Raw genomic sequence first — 20,082 nt, forward strand, 5'->3', positions numbered from 1 at the left:
CAATATGATCTCACTCTTAACTGCCTCTATATAAGGACCTGGTAACGGCTTGGTATTTCCCTCTCAGAGTTGGTATTAACGGTTTTCTTTCTGGTCACTTGTGGGTCTTTTTGTGAATCACGGTATGGGATGCTGGGTATTTTCTTCAGTCAGCTGGGCACCAGTATAGGCTATACCAGCCGGAGTCTGAGCGTGACCTGTCTGCCAGGGTTGGCAGTGAGGTGACGGTAACCGTCTAGTCTACCTTGGTTTAAGTTTGGTTTGCAGCTGAGCTGAGTGATTCCATTTTTGCCTGCAGAGAGAAATTGAGAGTTAGCCGGGGTAGGACCACCTATAATAAACTCTGAGTAGCCTAGTTTAGTAACAGGTCACACAACCACTGCCGTTTTAGTTTAGGTGACTCATTGGTTTGGTTGTATTACCTCTGACTGACTGGCTGGCTGACTGACTGACTGACTGACTGACTGGTTGGGCTCTGTGTGTGTGTGATGGACTTTAGTAGTGTGGTTGATAACTGCAGCTTTCTTGAAACTGATTTACTTAACACATGATCACTGTTAGGAGCTCTGTCCGAAGTTCAGGGAGAAACTGTTGTTAGTCACTTATGAAATCACTATGGCATAGGGCAGGGGTATTCAACTCTGACCCTGTGAGGTCTGGAGTACTGCTGGTTGTCTTTTCTACCTGGTAATTAATTTCACCCACCTGGTGTCCCAGGTCTAAATCAGCCCCTGATTAGAGGTGGAGAGTGAAAAATAGCATTGGAAACTGTCTTCCAGGTCCAGAGTTGGTTTTGAGTTGTTGTATAGGTTCTGCTTCAGAGCTCTGCTACGGGCTTCACTAAATTGATCAGTAACATTTTGAAACTCAGCCATTTCCTCGTGCTCTGCTGGGCAGTACAGTCATATCTGACTAAGACCATAACATGGTGTCAGAAGTGCTTCAACCTCGTCCAATATAAAAACAGATGAGAGAATATTTCACAGAAAATAATGATGTTCCTTGAGTTTTGTCAGAGTTTAGAGTGACTGAAAGTAGCTAACAGCTAACTGCTCTCTCATGTCTCTTTATTGAGCAGAGCAGCCCAAGTGGAGCCGTTGCTATGGATACTCACAGACTGAGCTCCATGAGCAGAGCGAGCAGTGTGCAGGGAGTGAGTGACCGACCGAGAGAAGCAAATAATGGATTTACTAATGGAGGAAGTTTTTTCTGGTTTTGGGCCGGGCCTTAAATGTTGCAGAAGCAATCAGGCCTGGGTAGCGTAGGGCCTGAACGGTACGGGCCTGGGTAGCGTAGGGCCTGAACGTTGCGGGCCTGGGTAGCGTAGGGCCTTAACGTCGCGGGCCTGGGTAGGCCTTTAAAATTCATTTCTGTGCAGGGCTCTACTCTGCTGGTGTCCCAGTGAGGCTCTGGCCTGGGGTTTTCTTCTGTAAGCAGCGGCCAGCCATGTTGACCCATAGACAAAGGGAATGTCCATCCCTCACTGTTTTGCTGCTCCCGAACATAATCTTTTAACAAAACTAAGTTGATACAATGAATCAAAACGTTAGGACCGACACGGTCTTGGCCAAGTCAAGTGTCACCATAGAGATGTACTAGAGAGCTCATCTCATCTCTTTCCAATAGCAGCTTCTGAGACGGCATGGGCAGCGCCATCAAGGGATCCAGGCTCTGTAGTAGCCGGCCGCGACCGGGAGACCCATAATTGGCCCAGCGTCGTCCAGGGTAGGGGAGGGAATGGCCGGCAGGGATGTTGCTCAGTTGGTAGAGCATGGCGTTTGCAACGCCAGGGTTGTGGGTTCGATTCCAGTATAAAAATAAAAATGTATGCACTCACTAACTGTAAGTGGCTCTGGATAAGAGCGTCTGCTAAATGACTACAATGTTAAATGTAAGGTCTATAAGGCTTTGGTACAAGTGTCCTCTATACAACTCTATGGTTGTCAGCCATGTTGCTGACCCCTCCCACTGCGCTCTCTCTTGCCTTGACAGCCCTCGGGAGCGAGGACACGGTCACGTTTCGGCGTGAGCGTAGCACGTTCCGTCGGCAGGCGGTGCGGCGGCGGCACAACGCGGGGAGTAACCCCACGCCCCCCTCCTCCCTCATCGGATCACCTCTCAGGTACGCTCCGCAGTGCATGCTGGGCTGTCCACGGACAGGGTCAGGTGTTAGGGTTAGCTGTGTATGTTGGGTAAAGGACAGGGAGGGAGTCCGGGAGGGTACCCTGTGCAGTGTATGTTGGGTTAATCATAAAGTACAGGGGGTTTCTGGGTAGAGCTGTGCATGTTGGGTAACGGACCAGGTCAAAGGTGGGGCTCGGGGATTTGGGTCATGCAGCCGGTTCCCATTCTTCCCTTCCATCAAACTCTTTTCCACTCATTCCTTCCTCTAACACCAGTGTAGGTCCTATCCTGTCCACTGGAAGGCAGGGAGGAGGATTAGGTCCTGTCATGTCCATTGGAAGGCAGGGAGGAGGATTAGGTCCTGTCCTGTCCACTGGAAGGCAGGGAGGAGGATTAGGTCCTGTCATGTCCATTGGAAGGCAGGGAGGAGGATTAGGTCCTGTCCTCTACACTGGAAGGCAGGGAGGAGGATTAGGTCCTGTCATGTCCATTGGAAGGCAGGGAGGAGGATTAGGTCCTGTCCTCTACACTGGAAGGCAGGGAGGAGGATTAGGTCCTGTCATGTCCACTGGAAGGCAGGGAGGAGGATTAGGTCCTGTCATGTCCACTGGAAGGCAGGGAGGAGGATTAGGTCCTGTCATGTCCACTGGAAGGCAGGGAGGAGGATTAGGTCCTGTCATGTTCACTGGAAGGCAGGGAGGAGGATTAGGTCCTGTCATGTTCACTGGAAGGCAGGGAGGAGGATTAGGTCCTGTCATGTTCACTGCAAGGCAGGGAGGAGGATTGGGTCCTGTCCTCTACACTGGAAGGCAGGGAGGAGGATTAGGTCCTGTCATGTCCACTGGAAGGCAGGGAGGAGGATTAGGTCCTGTCATGTCCACTGGAAGGCAGGGAGGAGGATTAGGTCCTGTCATGTCCACTGGAAGGCAGGGAGGAGGATTAGGTCCTGTCATGTTCACTGGAAGGCAGGGAGGAGGATTAGGTCCTGTCCTCTACACTGGAAGGCAGGGAGGAGGATTGGGTCCTGTCCTCTACACTGGAAGGCAGGGAGGAGGATTAGGTCCTGTCATGTCCACTGGAAGGCAGGGAGGAGGATTAGGTCCTGTCATGTTCACTGGAAGGCAGTGAGGAGGATTAGGTCCTGTCCTCTACACTGGAAGGCAGGGAGGAGGATTGGGTCCTGTCCTCTACACTGGAAGGCAGGGAGGAGGATTAGGTCCTGTCCTGTCCACTGGAAGGCAGGGAGGAGGATTAGGTCCTGTCCTGTCCACTGGAAGGCAGGGAGGAGGATTAGGTCCTGTCCACTGGAAGGCAGGGAGGAGGATTAGGTCCTGTCATGTCCGCAGGGAGGAGGATTAGGTCCTGTCATGTCCACTGGAAGACAGGGAGGAGGATTAGGTCCTGTAATGTCCACTGGAAGGCAGGGAGGAGGATTAGGTCCTGTCCTGTCCAGTCCACTGGAAGGCAGGGAGGAGGATTAGGTCCTGTCATGTCCACTGGAAGGCAGGGAGGAGGATTAGGTCCTGTCATGTCCACTGGAAGGCAGGGAGGAGGATTAGGTCCTGTCATGTCCACTGGAAGGCAGGGAGGAGGATTAGGTCCTGTCCTCTCCACTGGAAGGCAGGGAGGAGGATTAGGTCCTGTCCTGTCCACTGGAAGGCAGGGAGGAGGATTAGGTCCTGTCATGTCCACTGGAAGGCAGGGAGGAGGATTAGGTCCTGTCCTCTACACTGGAAGGCAGGGAGGAGGATTAGGTCCTGTCATGTCCACTGGAAGGCAGGGAGGAGGATTAGGTCCTGTCCTCTCCACTGGAAGGCAGGGAGGAGGATTAGGTCCTGTCATGTCCACTGGAAGGCAGGGAGGAGGATTAGGTCCTGTCATGTCCACTGGAAGGCAGGGAGGAGGATTAGGTCCTGTCATGTCCACTGGAAGGCAGGGAGGAGGATTAGGTCCTGTCCTGTCCACTGGAAGGCAGGGAGGAGGATTAGGTCCTGTCATGTCCACTGGAAGGCAGGGAGGAGGATTAGGTCCTGTCCTCTACACTGGAAGGCAGGGAGGAGGATTAGGTCCTGTCATGTCCACTGGAAGGCAGGGAGGAGGATTAGGTCCTGTCCTCTCCACTGGAAGGCAGGGAGGAGGATTAGGTCCTGTCATGTCCACTGGAAGGCAGGGAGGAGGATTAGGTCCTGTCCTGTCCACTGGAAGGCAGGGAGGAGGATTAGGTCCTGTCATGTCCACTGGAAGGCAGGGAGGAGGATTAGGTCCTGTCATGTCCACTGGAAGGCAGGGAGGAGGATTAGTTCCTGTCATGTCCACTGGAAGGCAGGGAGGAGGATTAGGTCCTGTCATGTCCACTGGAAGGCAGGGAGGAGGGATTAGGTCCTGTCATGTCCACTGGAAGGCAGGGAGGAGGATTAGGTCCTGTCATGTCCACTGGAAGGCAGGGAGGAGGATTAGGTCCTGTCCTGTCCACTGGAATGCAGGGAGGAGGATTAGGTCCTGTCATGTCCACTGGAAGGCAGGGAGGAGGATTAGGTCCTGTCCTCTACACTGGAAGGCAGGGAGGAGGATTAGGTCCTGTCCTCTACACTGGAAGGCAGGGAGGAGGATTAGGTCCTGTCATGTCCACTGGAAGGCAGGGAGGAGGATTAGGTCCTGTCATGTCCACTGGAAGGCAGGGAGGAGGATTAGGTCCTGTCATGTTCACTGGAAGGCAGGGAGGAGGATTAGGTCCTGTCATGTTCACTGGAAGGCAGGGGAGGAGGATTAGGTCCTGTCCTGTCCACTGGAAGGCAGGGAGGAGGATTAGGTCCTGTCCTCTACACTGGAAGGCAGGGAGGAGGATTAGGTCCTGTCATGTCCACTGGAAGGCAGGGAGGAGGATTAGGTCCTGTCATGTCCACTGGAAGGCAGGGAGGAGGATTAGGTCCTGTCATGTCCACTGGAAGGCAGGGAGGAGGATTAGGTCCTGTCATGTCCACTGGAAGGCAGGGAGGAGGATTAGGTCCTGTCCTCTCCACTGGAAGGCAGGGAGGAGGATTGGGTCCTGTCCTCTACACTGGAAGGCAGGGAGGAGGATTAGGTCCTGTCATGTCCACTGGAAGGCAGGGAGGAGGATTAGGTCCTGTCATGTCCACTGGAAGGCAGTGAGGAGGATTAGGTCCTGTCCTGTCCACTGGAAGGCAGGGAGGAGGATTGGTCCTGTCCTCTCCACTGGAAGGCAGGGGAGGAGGATTAGGTCCTGTCCTGTCCACTGGAAGGCAGGGAGGAGGATTAGGTCCTGTCCTGTCCACTGGAAGGCAGGGAGGAGGGATTAGGTCCTGTCCTCACTGGAAGGCAGGGAGGAGGATTAGGTCCTGTCATGTCCCTGAAGGCAGGGAGGAGGATTAGGTCCTGTCATGTCCACTGGAAGGCAGGGAGGAGGATTAGGTCCTGTCATGTCCACTGGAAGGCAGGGAGGAGGATTAGGTCCTGTCCTGTCCAGTCCACTGGAAGGCAGGGAGGAGGATTAGGTCCTGTCATGTCCACTGGAAGGCAGGGAGAAGGATTAGGTCCTGTCATGTCCACTGGAAGGCAGGGAGGAGGATTAGGTCCTGTCATGTCCACTGGAAGGCAGGGAGGAGGATTAGGTCCTGTCCTCTACACTGGAAGGCAGGGAGGAGGATTAGGTCCTGTCCTGTCCACTGGAAGGCAGGGAGGAGGATTAGGTCCTGTCCTGTCCACTGGAAGGCAGGGAGGAGGATTAGGTCCTGTCCTGTCCACTGGAAGGCAGGGAGGAGGATTAGGTCCTGTCATGTCCACTGGAAGGCAGGGAGGAGGATTAGGTCCTGTCCTCTACACTGGAAGGCAGGGAGGAGGATTAGGTCCTGTCATGTCCACTGGAAGGCAGGGAGGAGGATTAGGTCCTGTCATGTCCACTGGAAGGCAGGGAGGAGGATTAGGTCCTGTCATGTCCACTGGAAGGCAGGGAGGAGGATTAGGTCCTGTCCTGTCCACTGGAAGGCAGGGAGGAGGATTAGGTCCTGTCATGTCCACTGGAAGGCAGGGGAGGAGGATTAGGTCCTGTCCTCTACACTGGAAGGCAGGGAGGAGGATTAGGTCCTGTCATGTCCACTGGAAGGCAGGGAGGAGGATTAGGTCCTGTCCTCTACACTGGAAGGCAGGGGAGGAGGATTAGGTCCTGTCATGTCCACTGGAAGGCAGGGAGGAGGATTAGGTCCTGTCCTGTCCACTGGAAGGCAGGGAGGAGGGATTAGGTCCTGTCCTGTCCACTGGAAGGCAGGGAGGAGGATTAGGTCCTGTCATGTCCACTGGAAGGCAGGGAGGAGGATTAGTTCCTGTCATGTCCACTGGAAGGCAGGGAGGAGGATTAGTTCCTGTCATGTCCACTGGAAGGCAGGGAGGAGGATTAGGTCCTGTCATGTCCACTGGAAGGCAGGGAGGAGGATTAGGTCCTGTCATGTCCACTGGAAGGCAGGGAGGAGGATTAGGTCCTGTCCTGTCCACTGGAAGGCAGGGAGGAGGATTAGGTCCTGTCATGTCCACTGGAAGGCAGGGAGGAGGATTAGGTCCTGTCCTCTACACTGGAAGGCAGGGAGGAGGATTAGGTCCTGTCCTCTCCACTGGAAGGCAGGGAGGAGGATTAGGTCCTGTCATGTCCACTGGAAGGCAGGGAGGAGGATTAGGTCCTGTCATGTCCACTGGAAGGCAGGGAGGAGGATTAGGTCCTGTCATGTCCACTGGAAGGCAGGGGAGGAGGATTAGGTCCTGTCATGTCCACTGGAAGGCAGGGAGGAGGATTAGGTCCTGTCATGTCCACTGGAAGGCAGGGAGGAGGATTAGGTCCTGTCCTGTCCACTGGAAGGCAGGGAGGAGGATTAGGTCCTGTCATGTCCACTGGAAGGCAGGGAGGAGGATTAGGTCCTGTCCTGTCCACTGGAATGCAGGGAGGAGGATTAGGTCCTGTCATGTCCACTGGAAGGCAGGGAGGAGGATTAGGTCCTCTCCTCTACACTGGAAGGCAGGGAGGAGGATTAGGTCCTGTCCTCTACACTGAAAGGCAGGGAGGAGGATTAGGTCCTGTCATGTCCACTGGAAGGCAGGGAGGAGGATTAGGTCCTGTCCTCTACACTGGAAGGCAGGGAGGAGGATTAGGTCCCGTCCTGTACACTGGAAGGCAGGGAGGAGGATTAGGTCCTGTCCTGTCCACTGGAAGGCAGGGAGGAGGATTAGGTCCTGTCATGTCCACTGGAAGGCAGGGAGGAGGATTAGGTCCTGTCCTCTACACTGGAAGGCAGGGAGGAGGATTAGGTCCTGTCCTGTCCACTGGAAGGCAGGGAGGAGGATTAGGTCCTGTCATGTCCACTGGAAGGCAGGGAGGAGGATTAGGTCCTGTCATGTCCACTGGAAGGCAGGGAGGAGGATTAGGTCATGTTCACTGGAAGGCAGGGAGGAGGATTAGGTCCTGTCCTCTACACTGGAAGGCAGGGAGGAGGATTGGGTCCTGTCCTCTACACTGGAAGGCAGGGAGGAGGATTAGGTCCTGTCCTGTCCACTGGAAGGCAGGGAGGAGGATTAGGTCCTGTCCTGTCCACTGGAAGGCAGGGAGGAGGATTAGGTCCTGTCCTGTCCACTGGAAGGCAGGGAGGAGGATTAGGTCCTGTCCTGTCCACTTGAAGGCAGGGAGGAGGATTAGGTCCTGTCCTGTCCACTTGAAGGCAGGGAGGAGGATTAGGTCCTGTCCTGTCCACTGGAAGGCAGGGAGGAGGATTAGGTCCTGTCCTGTCCACTGGAAGGCAGGGAGGAGGATTAGGTCCTGTCCTGTCCACTGGAAGGCAGGGAGGAGGATTAGGTCCTGTCCTGTCCACTGGAAGGCAGGGAGGAGGATTAGGTCCTGTCATGTCCACTGGAAGGCAGGGAGGAGGATTAGGTCCTGTCATGTCCACTGGAAGGCAGGGAGGAGGATTAGGTCCTGTCATGTCCACTGGAAGGCAGGGGAGGAGGATTAGGTCCTGTCATGTCCACTGGAAGGCAGGGAGGAGGATTAGGTCCTGTCCTCTACACTGGAAGGCAGGGAGGAGGATTAGGTCCTGTCATGTCCACTGGAAGGCAGGGAGGAGGATTAGGTCCTGTCATGTTCACTGGAAGGCAGGGAGGAGGATTAGGTCCTGTCCTCTACACTGGAAGGCAGGGAGGAGGATTGGGTCCTGTCCTCTACACTGGAAGGCAGGGAGGAGGATTAGGTCCTGTCATGTCCACTGGAAGGCAGGGAGGAGGATTAGGTCCTGTCATGTTCACTGGAAGGCAGGGAGGAGGATTAGGTCCTGTCCTCTACACTGGAAGGCAGGGAGGAGGATTAGGTCCTGTCCTCTACACTGGAAGGCAGGGAGGAGGATTAGGTCCTGTCATGTCCGGAAGCAGGGGAGGAGGATTAGGTCCTGTCATGTCCACTGGAAGACAGGGAGGAGGATTAGGTCCTGTAATGTCCACTGGAAGGCAGGGAGGAGGATTAGGTCCTGTCCAGTCCACTGGAAGGCAGGGAGGAGGATTAGGTCCTGTCCTGTCCACTGGAAGGCAGGGAGGAGGATTAGGTCCTGTCATGTCCACTGGAAGGCAGGGAGGAGGATTAGGTCCTGTCATGTCCACTGGAAGGCAGGGAGGAGGATTAGTTCCTGTCATGTCCACTGGAAGGCAGGGAGGAGGATTAGGTCCTGTCATGTCCACTGGAAGGCAGGGAGGAGGATTAGGTCCGGTCATGTCCACTGGAAGGCAGGGAGGAGGATTAGGTCCTGTCATGTCCACTGGAAGGCAGGGAGGAGGATTAGGTCCTGTCATGTCCACTGGAATGCAGGGAGGAGGATTAGGTCCTGTCATGTCCACTGGAAGGCAGGGAGGAGGATTAGGTCCTCTCCTCTACACTGGAAGGCAGGGAGGAGGATTAGGTCCTGTCCTCTACACTGGAAGGCAGGGAGGAGGATTAGGTCCTGTCATGTCCACTGGAAGGCAGGGAGGAGGATTAGGTCCTGTCATGTCCACTGGAAGGCAGGGAGGAGGATTAGGTCCTGTCATGTCCACTGGAAGGCAGGGAGGAGGATTAGGTCCTGTCATGTCCACTGGAAGGCAGGGAGGAGGATTAGGTCCTGTCATGTCCACTGGAAGGCAGGGAGGAGGATTAGGTCCTGTCATGTCCACTGGAAGGCAGGGAGGAGGATTAGGTCCGGTCATGTCCACTGGAAGGCAGGGAGGAGGATTAGGTCCTGTCATGTCCACTGGAAGGCAGGGAGGAGGATTAGGTCCTGTCCTGTCCACTGGAATGCAGGGAGGAGGATTAGGTCCTGTCATGTCCACTGGAAGGCAGGGAGGAGGATTAGGTCCTGTCCTCTACACTGGAAGGCAGGGAGGAGGATTAGGTCCTGTCCTCTACACTGAAAGGCAGGGAGGAGGATTAGGTCCTGTCATGTCCACTGGAAGGCAGGGAGGAGGATTAGGTCCTGTCCTCTACACTGGAAGGCAGGGAGGAGGATTAGGTCCCGTCCTCTACACTGGAAGGCAGGGAGGAGGATTAGGTCCTGTCCTGTCCACTGGAAGGCAGGGAGGAGGATTAGGTCCTGTCATGTCCACTGGAAGGCAGGGAGGAGGATTAGGTCCTGTCCTCTACACTGGAAGGCAGGGAGGAGGATTAGGTCCTGTCATGTCCACTGGAAGGCAGGGAGGAGGATTAGGTCCTGTCATGTCCACTGGAAGGCAGGGAGGAGGATTAGGTCCTGTCATGTCCACTGGAAGGCAGGGAGGAGGATTAGGTCCTGTCTCACTGGAAGGCAGGGAGGAGGATTAGGTCCTGTCATCTCCACTGGAAGGCAGGGAGGAGGATTGGGTCCTGTCCTCTACACTGGATGGCAGGGAGGAGGATTAGGTCCTGTCCTGTCCACTGGAAGGCAGTGAGGAGGATTAGGTCCTGTCCTGTCCACTGGAAGGCAGGGAGGAGGATTAGGTCCTGTCCTGTCCACTGGAAGGCAGGGAGGAGGATTAGGTCCTGTCCTGTCCACTGGAAGGCAGGGAGGAGGATTAGGTCCTGTCCTCTACACTGGAAGGCAGGGAGGAGGATTAGGTCCTGTCCTGTCCACTGGAAGGCAGGGAGGAGGATTAGGTCCTGTCCTGTCCACTGGAAGGCAGGGAGGAGGATTAGGTCCTGTCCTGTCCACTGGAAGGCAGGGAGGAGGATTAGGTCCTGTCATGTCCACTGGAAGGCAGGGAGGAGGATTAGGTCCTGTCATGTCCACTGGAAGGCAGGGAGGAGGATTAGGTCCTGTCATGTCCACTGGAAGGCAGGGAGGAGGATTAGGTCCTGTCATGTCCACTGGAAGGCAGGGAGGAGGATTAGGTCCTGTCATGTCCACTGGAAGGCAGGGAGGAGGATTAGGTCCTGTCATGTCCACTGGAAGGCAGGGAGGAGGATTAGGTCCTGTCCTCTACACTGGAAGGCAGGGAGGAGGATTAGGTCCTGTCATGTCCACTGGAAGGCAGGGAGGAGGATTAGGTCCTGTCATGTTCACTGGAAGGCAGGGAGGAGGATTAGGTCCTGTCCTCTACACTGGAAGGCAGGGAGGAGGATTGGGTCCTGTCCTCTACACTGGAAGGCAGGGAGGAGGATTAGGTCCTGTCATGTCCACTGGAAGGCAGGGAGGAGGATTAGGTCCTGTCATGTCCACTGGAAGGCAGGGAGGAGGATTAGGTCCTGTCCTGTCCACTGGAAGGCAGGGAGGAGGATTGGGTCCTGTCCTGTCCACTGGAAGGCAGGGAGGAGGATTAGGTCCTGTCCTGTCCACTGGAAGGCAGGGAGGAGGATTAGGTCCTGTCCTGTCCACTGGAAGGCAGGGAGGAGGATTAGGTCCTGTCCCACTGGAAGGCAGGGAGGAGGATTAGGTCCTGTCATGTCCGCAGGGAGGAGGATTAGGTCCTGTCATGTCCACTGGAAGACAGGGAGGAGGATTAGGTCCTTTCATGTCCACTGGAAGGCAGGGAGGAGGATTAGGTCCTGTCCTCTACACTGGAAGGCAGGGAGGAGGATTAGGTCCTGTCATGTCCACTGGAAGGCAGGGAGGAGGATTAGGTCCTGTCATGTCCACTGGAAGGCAGGGAGGAGGATTAGGTCCTGTCCTCTCCACTGGAAGGCAGGGAGGAGGATTAGGTCCTGTCATGTCCACTGGAAGGCAGGGAGGAGGATTAGGTCCTGTCCTCTACACTGGAAGGCAGGGAGGAGGATTAGGTCCTGTCCTCTACACTGGAAGGCAGGGAGGAGGATTAGGTCCTGTCCTGTCCACTGGAAGGCAGGGAGGAGGATTAGGTCCTGTCCTGTCCACTGGAAGGCAGGGAGGAGGATTAGGTCCTGTCCTGTCCACTGGAAGGCAGGGAGGAGGATTAGGTCCTGTCCTGTCCACTGGAAGGCAGGGAGGAGGATTAGGTCCTGTCCTGTCCACTGGAAGGCAGGGAGGAGGATTAGGTCCTGTCCTGTCCACTGGAAGGCAGGGAGGAGGATTAGGTCCTGTCCTGTCCACTGGAAGGCAGGGAGGAGGATTAGGTCCTGTCCTCTACACTGGAAGGCAGGGAGGAGGATTAGGTCCTGTCATGTCCACTGGAAGGCAGGGAGGAGGATTAGGTCCTGTCATGTCCACTGGAAGGCAGGGAGGAGGATTAGGTCCTGTCCTGTCCACTGGAAGGCAGGGAGGAGGATTAGGTCCTGTCCTGTCCACTGGAAGGCAGGGAGGAGGATTAGGTCCTGTCATGTCCACTGGAAGGCAGGGAGGAGGATTAGGTCCTGTCCTGTCCACTGGAAGGCAGGGAGGAGGATTAGGTCCTGTCCTGTCCACTGGAAGGCAGGGAGGAGGATTAGGTCCTGTCCTGTCCACTGGAAGGCAGGGAGGAGGATTAGGTCCTGTCATGTCCACTGGAAGGCAGGGAGGAGGATTAGGTCCTGTCATGTCCACTGGAAGGCAGGGAGGAGGATTAGGTCCTGTCATGTCCACTGGAAGGCAGGGAGGAGGATTAGGTCCTGTCCTGTCCACTGGAAGGCAGGGAGGAGGATTAGGTCCTGTCATGTCCACTGGAAGGCAGGGAGGAGGATTAGGTCCTGTCATGTCCACTGGAAGGCAGGGAGGAGGATTAGGTCCTGTCATGTCCACTGGAAGGCAGGGAGGGAGGATTAGTTCCTGTCATGTCCACTGGAAGGCAGGGAGGAGGATTAGGTCCTGTCATGTCCACTGGAAGGCAGGGAGGAGGATTAGGTCCTGTCATGTCCACTGGAAGGCAGGGAGGAGGATTAGGTCCTGTCATGTCCACTGGAAGGCAGGGAGGAGGATTAGGTCCTGTCCTCTACACTGGAAGGCAGGGAGGAGGATTAGGTCCTGTCCTGTCCACTGGAAAGGCAGGGAGGAGGATTAGGTCCTGTCATGTCCACTGGAAGGCAGGGAGGAGGATTAGGTCCTGTCATGTCCACTGGAAGGCAGGGAGGAGGATTAGGTCCCGTCCTGTCCACTGGAAGGCAGGGAGGAGGATTAGGTCCTGTCCTGTCCACTGGAAGGCAGGGAGGAGGATTAGGTCCTGTCATGTCCACTGGAAGGCAGGGAGGAGGATTAGGTCCTGTCCTCTCCACTGGAAGGCAGGGAGGAGGATTAGGTCCTGTCATGTCCACTGGAAGGCAGGGAGGAGGATTAGGTCCTGTCATGTCCACTGGAAGGCAGGGAGGAGGATTAGGTCCTGTCCTGTCCACTGGAAGGCAGGGAGGAGGATTAGGTCCTGTCATGTCCACTGGAAGGCAGGGAGGAGGATTAGGTCCTGTCATGTCCACTGGAAGGCAGGGAGGAGGATTAGGTCCTGTCCTGTCCACTGGAAGGCAGGGAGGAGGATTAGGTCCTGTCCTGTCCACTGGAAGGCAGGGAGGAGGATTAGGTCCTGTCCTGTCCACTGGAAGGCAGGGAGGAGGATTAGGTCCTGTCCTCTACACTGGAAGGCAGGGAGGAGGATTAGGTCCTGTCCTCTACACTGGAAGGCAGGGAGGAGGATTAGGTCCTGTCCTGTCCACTGGAAGGCAGGGAGGAGGATTAGGTCCTGTCCTCTTGTCCACTGGAAGGCAGGGAGGAGGATTAGGTCCTGTCCTCTACACTGGAAGGCAGGGAGGAGGATTAGGTCCTGTCATGTCCACTGGAAGGCAGGGAGGAGGATTAGGTCCTGTCCTGTCCACTGGAAGGCAGGGAGGAGGATTAGGTCCTGTCCTGTCCACTGGAAGGCAGGGAGGAGGATTAGGTCCTGTCCTGTCCACTGGAAGGCAGGGAGGAGGATTAGGTCCTGTCCTGTCCACTGGAAGGCAGGGAGGAGGATTAGGTCCTGTCATGTCCACTGGAAGGCAGGGAGGAGGATTAGGTCCTGTCATGTCCACTGGAAGGCAGGGAGGAGGATTAGGTCCTATCATGTCCACTGGAAGGCAGGGAGGAGGATTAGGTCCTGTCATGTCCACTGGAAGGCAGGGAGGAGGATTAGGTCCTGTCATGTCCACTGGAAGGCAGGGAGGAGGATTAGGTCCTGTCATGTCCACTGGAAGGCAGGGAGGAGGATTAGGTCCTGTCCTCTACACTGGAAGGCAGGGAGGAGGATTAGGTCCTGTCATGTCCACTGGAAGGCAGGGAGGAGGATTAGGTCCTGTCATGTCCACTGGAAGGCAGGGAGGAGGATTAGGTCCTGTCCTCTACACTGGAAGGCAGGGAGGAGGATTAGGTCCTGTCCTCTACACTGGAAGGCAGGGAGGAGGATTAGGTCCTGTCATGTCCACTGGAAGGCAGGGAGGAGGATTAGGTCCTGTCATGTTCACTGGAAGGCAGGGAGGAGGATTAGGTCCTGTCCTGTCCACTGGAAGGCAGGGAGGAGGATTAGGTCCTGTCCTGTCCACTGGAAGGCAGGGAGGAGGATTAGGTCCTGTCATGTCCACTGGAAGGCAGGGAGGAGGATTAGGTCCTGTCCTGTCCACTGGAAGGCAGGGAGGAGGATTAGGTCCTGTCCTGTCCACTGGAAGGCAGGGAGGAGGATTAGGTCCTGTCCACTGGAAGGCAGGGAGGAGGATTAGGTCCTGTCATGTCCGCAGGGAGGAGGATTAGGTCCTGTCATGTCCACTGGAAGACAGGGAGGAGGATTAGGTCCTGTAATGTCCACTGGAAGGCAGGGAGGAGGATTAGGTCCTGTCCTGTCCACACTGGAAGGCAGGGAGGAGGATTAGGTCCTGTCCTGTCCAACTGGAAGGCAGGGAGGAGGATTAGGTCCTGTCATGTCCACTGGAAGGCAGGGAGGAGGATTAGGTCCTGTCATGTCCACTGGAAGGCAGGGAGGAGGATTAGGTCCTGTCATGTCCACTGGAAGGCAGGGGAGGAGGATTAGGTCCTGTCCTCTACACTGGAAGGCAGGGAGGAGGATTAGGTCCTGTCATGTCCACTGGAAGGCAGGGAGGAGGATTAGGTCCTGTCATGTCCACTGGAAGGCAGGGAGGAGGATTAGGTCCTGTCATGTCCACTGGAAGGCAGGGAGGAGGATTAGGTCCTGTCATGTCCACTGGAAGGCAGGGAGGAGGATTAGGTCCTGTCATGTCCACTGGAAGGCAGGGAGGAGGATTAGGTCCTGTCATGTCCACTGGAAGGCAGGGAGGAGGATTAGTTCCTGTCATGTCCACTGGAAGGCAGGGAGGAGGATTAGGTCCTGTCATGTCCACTGGAAGGCAGGGAGGAGGATTAGGTCCGGTCATGTCCACTGGAAGGCAGGGAGGAGGATTAGGTCCTGTCATGTCCACTGGAAGGCAGGGAGGAGGATTAGGTCCTGTCCTGTCCACTGGAAGGCAGGGAGGAGGATTAGGTCCTGTCATGTCCACTGGAAGGCAGGGAGGAGGATTAGGTCCTGTCCTGTCCAGTCCACTGGAAGGCAGGGAGGAGGATTAGGTCCTGTCCTGTCCAGTCCACTGGAAGGCAGGGAGGAGGATTAGGTCCTGTCATGTCCACTGGAAGGCAGGGAGGAGGATTAGGTCCTGTCATGTCCACTGGAAGGCAGGGAGGAGGATTATGTCCTGTCATGTCCACTGGAAGGCAGGGAGGAGGATTAGGTCCTGTCCTCTACACTGGAAGGCAGGGAGGAGGATTAGGTCCTTTCATGTCCACTGGAAGGCAGGGAGGAGGATTAGGTCCTGTCCTGTCCACTGGAAGGCAGGGAGGAGGATTAGGTCCTGTCATGTCCACTGGAAGGCAGGGAGGAGGATTAGGTCCTGTCATGTCCACTGGAAGGCAGGGAGGAGGATTAGGTCCTGTCATGTCCACTGGAAGGCAGGGAGGAGGATTAGGTCCTGTCATGTCCACTGGAAGGCAGGGAGGAGGATTAGTTCCTGTCATGTCCACTGGAAGGCAGGGAGGAGGATTAGGTCCTGTCATGTCCACTGGAAGGCAGGGAGGAGGATTAGGTCCGGTCATGTCCACTGGAAGGCAGGGAGGAGGATTAGGTCCTGTCATGTCCACTGGAAGGCAGGGAGGAGGATTAGGTCCTGTCCTCTACACTGGAAGGCAGGGAGGAGGATTAGGTCCTGTCCTCTACACTGAAAGGCAGGGAGGAGGATTAGGTCCTGTCATGTCCACTGGAAGGCATGGAGGAGGATTAGGTCCTGTCCTCTACACTGGAAGGCAGGGAGGAGGATTAGGTCCCGTCCTCTACACTGGAAGGCAGGGAGGAGGATTAGGTCCTGTCCTGTCCACTGGAAGGCAGGGAGGAGGATTAGGTCCTGTCCTGTCCACTGGAAGGCAGGGAGGAGGATTAGGTCCTGTCCTCTACACTGGAAGGCAGGGAGGAGGATTAGGTCCTGTCATGTCCACTGGAAGGCAGGGAGGAGGATTAGGTCCTGTCATGTCCACTGGAAGGCAGGGAGGAGGATTAGGTCCTGTCCTCTACACTGGAATGCAGGGAGGAGGATTAGGTCCTGTCATGTCCACTGGAAGGCAGGGAGGAGGATTAGGTCCTGTCATGTCCACTGGAAGGCAGGGAGGAGGATTAGGTCCTGTCCTCTACACTGGAAGGCAGGGAGGAGGATTAGGTCCTGTCCTGTCCACTGGAAGGCAGGGAGGAGGATTAGGTCCTGTCCTGTCCACTGGAAGGCAGGGAGGAGGATTAGGTCCTGTCCTCTACACTGGAAGGCAGGGAGGAGGAATAGGTCCTGTCCTCTACACTGGAAGGCAGGGAGGAGGTTTAGGTCCTGTCCTGTCCACTGGAAGGCAGGGAGGAGGATTAGGTCCTGTCCTGTCCACTGGAAGGCAGGGAGGAGGATTAGGTCCTGTCCTCTACACTGGAAGGCAGGGAGGAGGATTAGGTCCTGTCATGTCCACTGGAAGGCAGGGAGGAGGATTAGGTCCTGTCATGTCCACTGGAAGGCAGGGAGGAGGATTAGGTCCTGTCCTCTACACTGGAAGGCAGGGAGGAGGATTAGGTCCTGTCATGTCCACTGGAAGGCAGGGAGGAGGATTAGGTCCTGTCCTCTACACTGGAAGGCAGGGAGGAGGAATAGGTCCTGTCCTCTACACTGGAAGGCAGGGAGGAGGATTAGGTCCTGTCCTGTCCACTGGAAGGCAGGGAGGAGGATTAGGTCCTGTCCTGTCCACTGGAAGGCAGGGAGGAGGATTAGGTCCTGTCCTCTACACTGGAAGGCAGGGAGGAGGATTAGGTCCTGTCCTGTCCACTGGAAGGCAGGGAGGAGGATTAGGTCCTGTCCTGTCCACTGGAAGGCAGGGAGGAGGATTAGGTCCTGTCATGTCCTCTGGAAGGCAGGGAGGAGGATTAGGTCCTGTCCACTGGAAGGCCTCATTGTGCATGATGGGTTTCTCTCTGCCTCCGACTCTTTCCATTCTCCTGCATGAGGTTTATTTATCTTTTCACCTCTTATCTTTGTTTGTTTCAATCTGTTTCTCCTTTACTTCCCAAATCAAATCGTTCCATTTCCTGTGTTATTACGAGGAGAAACAAAGGGAACTCCTAACAAACATTCAGAGCTGAGCTGGTTGGCCAAGGATGCGTCCCAAATTGGCATCTTATTGCCTATATAGAGCCCTGTTTGGTTAGCGGTGTCTCTGTAGCACATGAGATGGAGTTTACGAAACAAATGGATTGACGCAAATAATCATGATATAATTCTGCCAGGTAGGAATACGCTACTTTGTAGCTAGTTAACATTTAATTGAGAAGGTTTTTGGGAACGCCTTTCCATCTACCAGAAGATGGTTAGGTCTATCATTAGTATCCCTATATTTTTCCTGTTCATTTTGAAACCTGGACGTTTGACTTCATATTATGAGGCATGTCTTCCCTTGCTTTAAAGTAGCCTATAGCCAAAATCCCACCATTAGAAACGTGGAGGCAATTTATTTTAGAAAGACTTCCTCATATGTTCTCCTGTTCTATTGGTTTTCTTTCAACTTTCTTTCGATGTCTAGCAGCCAAAGCCATTATCCTAGTCGTATTAGCAACCCATGATAGTTTTTGCATCTTTAGATCTCCCCACTTCCTAGATTTCTAACGAATATTTCCATCTGCGTCCATGAAACTGCTTCCACGAGCGGTGTGCATTTCAGAGCGGTGTGCATTTTACCACCGTGTGCACGTTGCTGTGCCTAAAATGTGAATAAATATAGTTGATCAACATTTTAAACTAAACCTTCTGATCTATTCCATCAGTTGTATTAATTGATACGGCGTATACTTCCACTACACTACTTTGATACGCATCATGGGGATTAATGAAGTGAGTTTACGCGATGCCCACTGAAGAATAAGTGGGTGTACACTACACTGCGAGTCTCGACTGTTGGCTTCCATACCCTCCCATCTCAGAGATATGCATGGCAGTATGCCTCCGCTCGATTGGCTCAATAAGACAAACCTGGCTGTATCAGGATACAGTGTCCTCAAGATGAGCTCCAGGGGAGGGATATCGACACTATAGCATCCGTCTGTCTGTCTTTTAAAAATCTATACTTTAAAGTCAGCTTTCTGTCCTTTCCCCCAGGTAGATGCAGAATATTTTCGGTGTACAAAAATGCTGTGTCCTTTGACAATAGTCCCCAGGTGTCCTGGTCTGGCACTGGCAGCGATGTGGATTTTACTCTGAATTCTATACATTTTATTTCACCCCATTTTCCATCAGAAAGTGAACCTTTCAACCATGGAGGTGTCCAAGCTTATCTAATGTCTTGGGAATCCTCAACCACATGCTGCTGCACATACCTGCACATAACTCTAGTCAAATAGGACATCCCAGATCTGTGAAGTCTTTGCGCTATTCCCCTGCAAGGTCACATTTCTAAATGTTGCTTAGACAATGAAATGTAAAACAAGGGGAAAGCAGCCTGGCAGTCTGGGGTCAATAAGATTTAAAAATGCTAAAACCGTCTCAAAACGGCTTCTCTAATACTCTCTCTGCCAATCTTTAAAGAAACCCATCGTTATCTCATCACCCCAAATATTAGCACACCGTCCTCCTGCTCCACCTCCTATACCACCACCTCTTCCTCCGGCTCCTCCTCAACCACCTCCTCTACCACCTCCTCGCTCCTCCTCCCTTCTGCTCCACCTCCTCAACCACCTCCTCTACCACCACCTCACTCCTCCTCCCTCCTCCCTCCTCCCTTCTGCTCCTCCTCAATTCTGCTCCTCCCCTACCACCACCTCCTCAATTCTGCTCCTCCCCTACCACCACCTCCTCGCTCCTCCTCCCCGTACCAGCCTTCTAGTGGTGTACCAGCCTTCTAGTGGTGTACCAGCCTTCTATCACCTACTGTATCACTCATACTATATATCTCTCTGAGTACACGCCCCTTTCCTGTGTGATTTCTAAATGTCCTGCTGTTATTCTCTCCACATATTTCCCCTAACCATGATATAGCTTATTTGATATTTAAAAGCTTTTATATCTAACTCGTGTTTATCTCCTTCCTCCACATCTCATATGTCTTATTACCGTGCTTCATCTCCCATACTGTCTACTGCTACAACTATCTCTATCCTCTTCCCCCTTGTCCACGTTCCCATGTCCCCCCCTCTCCTCCTGTCCCTGTCACTCTTCTCCCCCCGTTCAGTCTTCAGGAGGCTCTCAGCCAGGCCTCCCAGCCTTCTACTTCCCAGGTGAAAGGTCAGCCGTCCAGAACCCCGTCCCAGGTGACCGTGCTGAGCTCTAGCGCCTCACTGCTGGCCAGGAATGGAAGTGCAGACCTGGAGGGCTCTCAGGACAAGGCCTCTACCGTAGGCACTACCAGCCTGCAGGATGACTTCGGTAGGGAGATGTAACATGATGTACTACAGTACCCACAATGCACTACCAGCCTGCAGGTTGACTTCGGTAGGGAGATGTAACATGATGTACTACAGTACCCACAATGCACTACCAGCCTGCAGGATGACTTCGGTAGGGAGATGTAACATGATGTACTACAGTACCCACAATGCACTACCAGCCTGCAGGATGACTTCGGTAGGGAGATGTAACATGATGTACTACAGTACCCACAATGCACTACCAGCCTGCAGGATGACTTCGGTAGGGAGATGTAACATGATGTACTACAGTACCCACAATGCACTACCAGCCTGCAGGATGACTTCGGTAGGGAGATGTAACATGATGTACTACAGTACCCACAATGCACTACCAGCCTGCAGGATGACTTGGTAGGGAGATGTAACATGATGTACTACAGTACCCACAATGCACTACCAGCCTGCAGGATGACTTCGGTAGGGAGATGTAACATGATGTACTACAGTACCCACAATGCTCTACCAGCCTGCAGGATGACTTCGGTAGGGAGATGTAACATGATGTACTACAGTACCCACAATGCTCTACCAGCCTGCAGGATGACTTCGGTAGGGAGATATAACATGATGTACTACAGTACC

At 54.4% G+C, this 20,082-nt stretch overlaps 1 protein-coding gene across 2 annotated transcripts in view; it reads left to right on the top strand.

Moving 5' to 3' along the window:
* Nucleotides 1–20,082, top strand: part of pcnx1 (pecanex 1) — a 107,638-nt gene that overhangs the window by 24,567 nt on the left and 62,989 nt on the right. The window contains exons 5-6 of one of the 2 annotated variants that reach the window (XM_041847315.2): nucleotides 1,993–2,122; nucleotides 19,263–19,456. In XM_041847315.2, the coding sequence (XP_041703249.1) occupies nucleotides 1,993–2,122; nucleotides 19,263–19,456 (324 nt within the window). Of the gene's footprint in view, nucleotides 1–1,992; nucleotides 2,123–19,262; nucleotides 19,457–19,943; nucleotides 20,050–20,082 lie in introns of those variants that run through there. The other variant, XM_041847312.2, reaches the window with a different exon arrangement.

The sequence above is a fragment of the Coregonus clupeaformis genome, chromosome 25, assembly GCF_020615455.1.
Source record: "Coregonus clupeaformis isolate EN_2021a chromosome 25, ASM2061545v1, whole genome shotgun sequence".
Taxonomy (NCBI): Eukaryota; Metazoa; Chordata; class Actinopteri; order Salmoniformes; family Salmonidae; genus Coregonus; species Coregonus clupeaformis.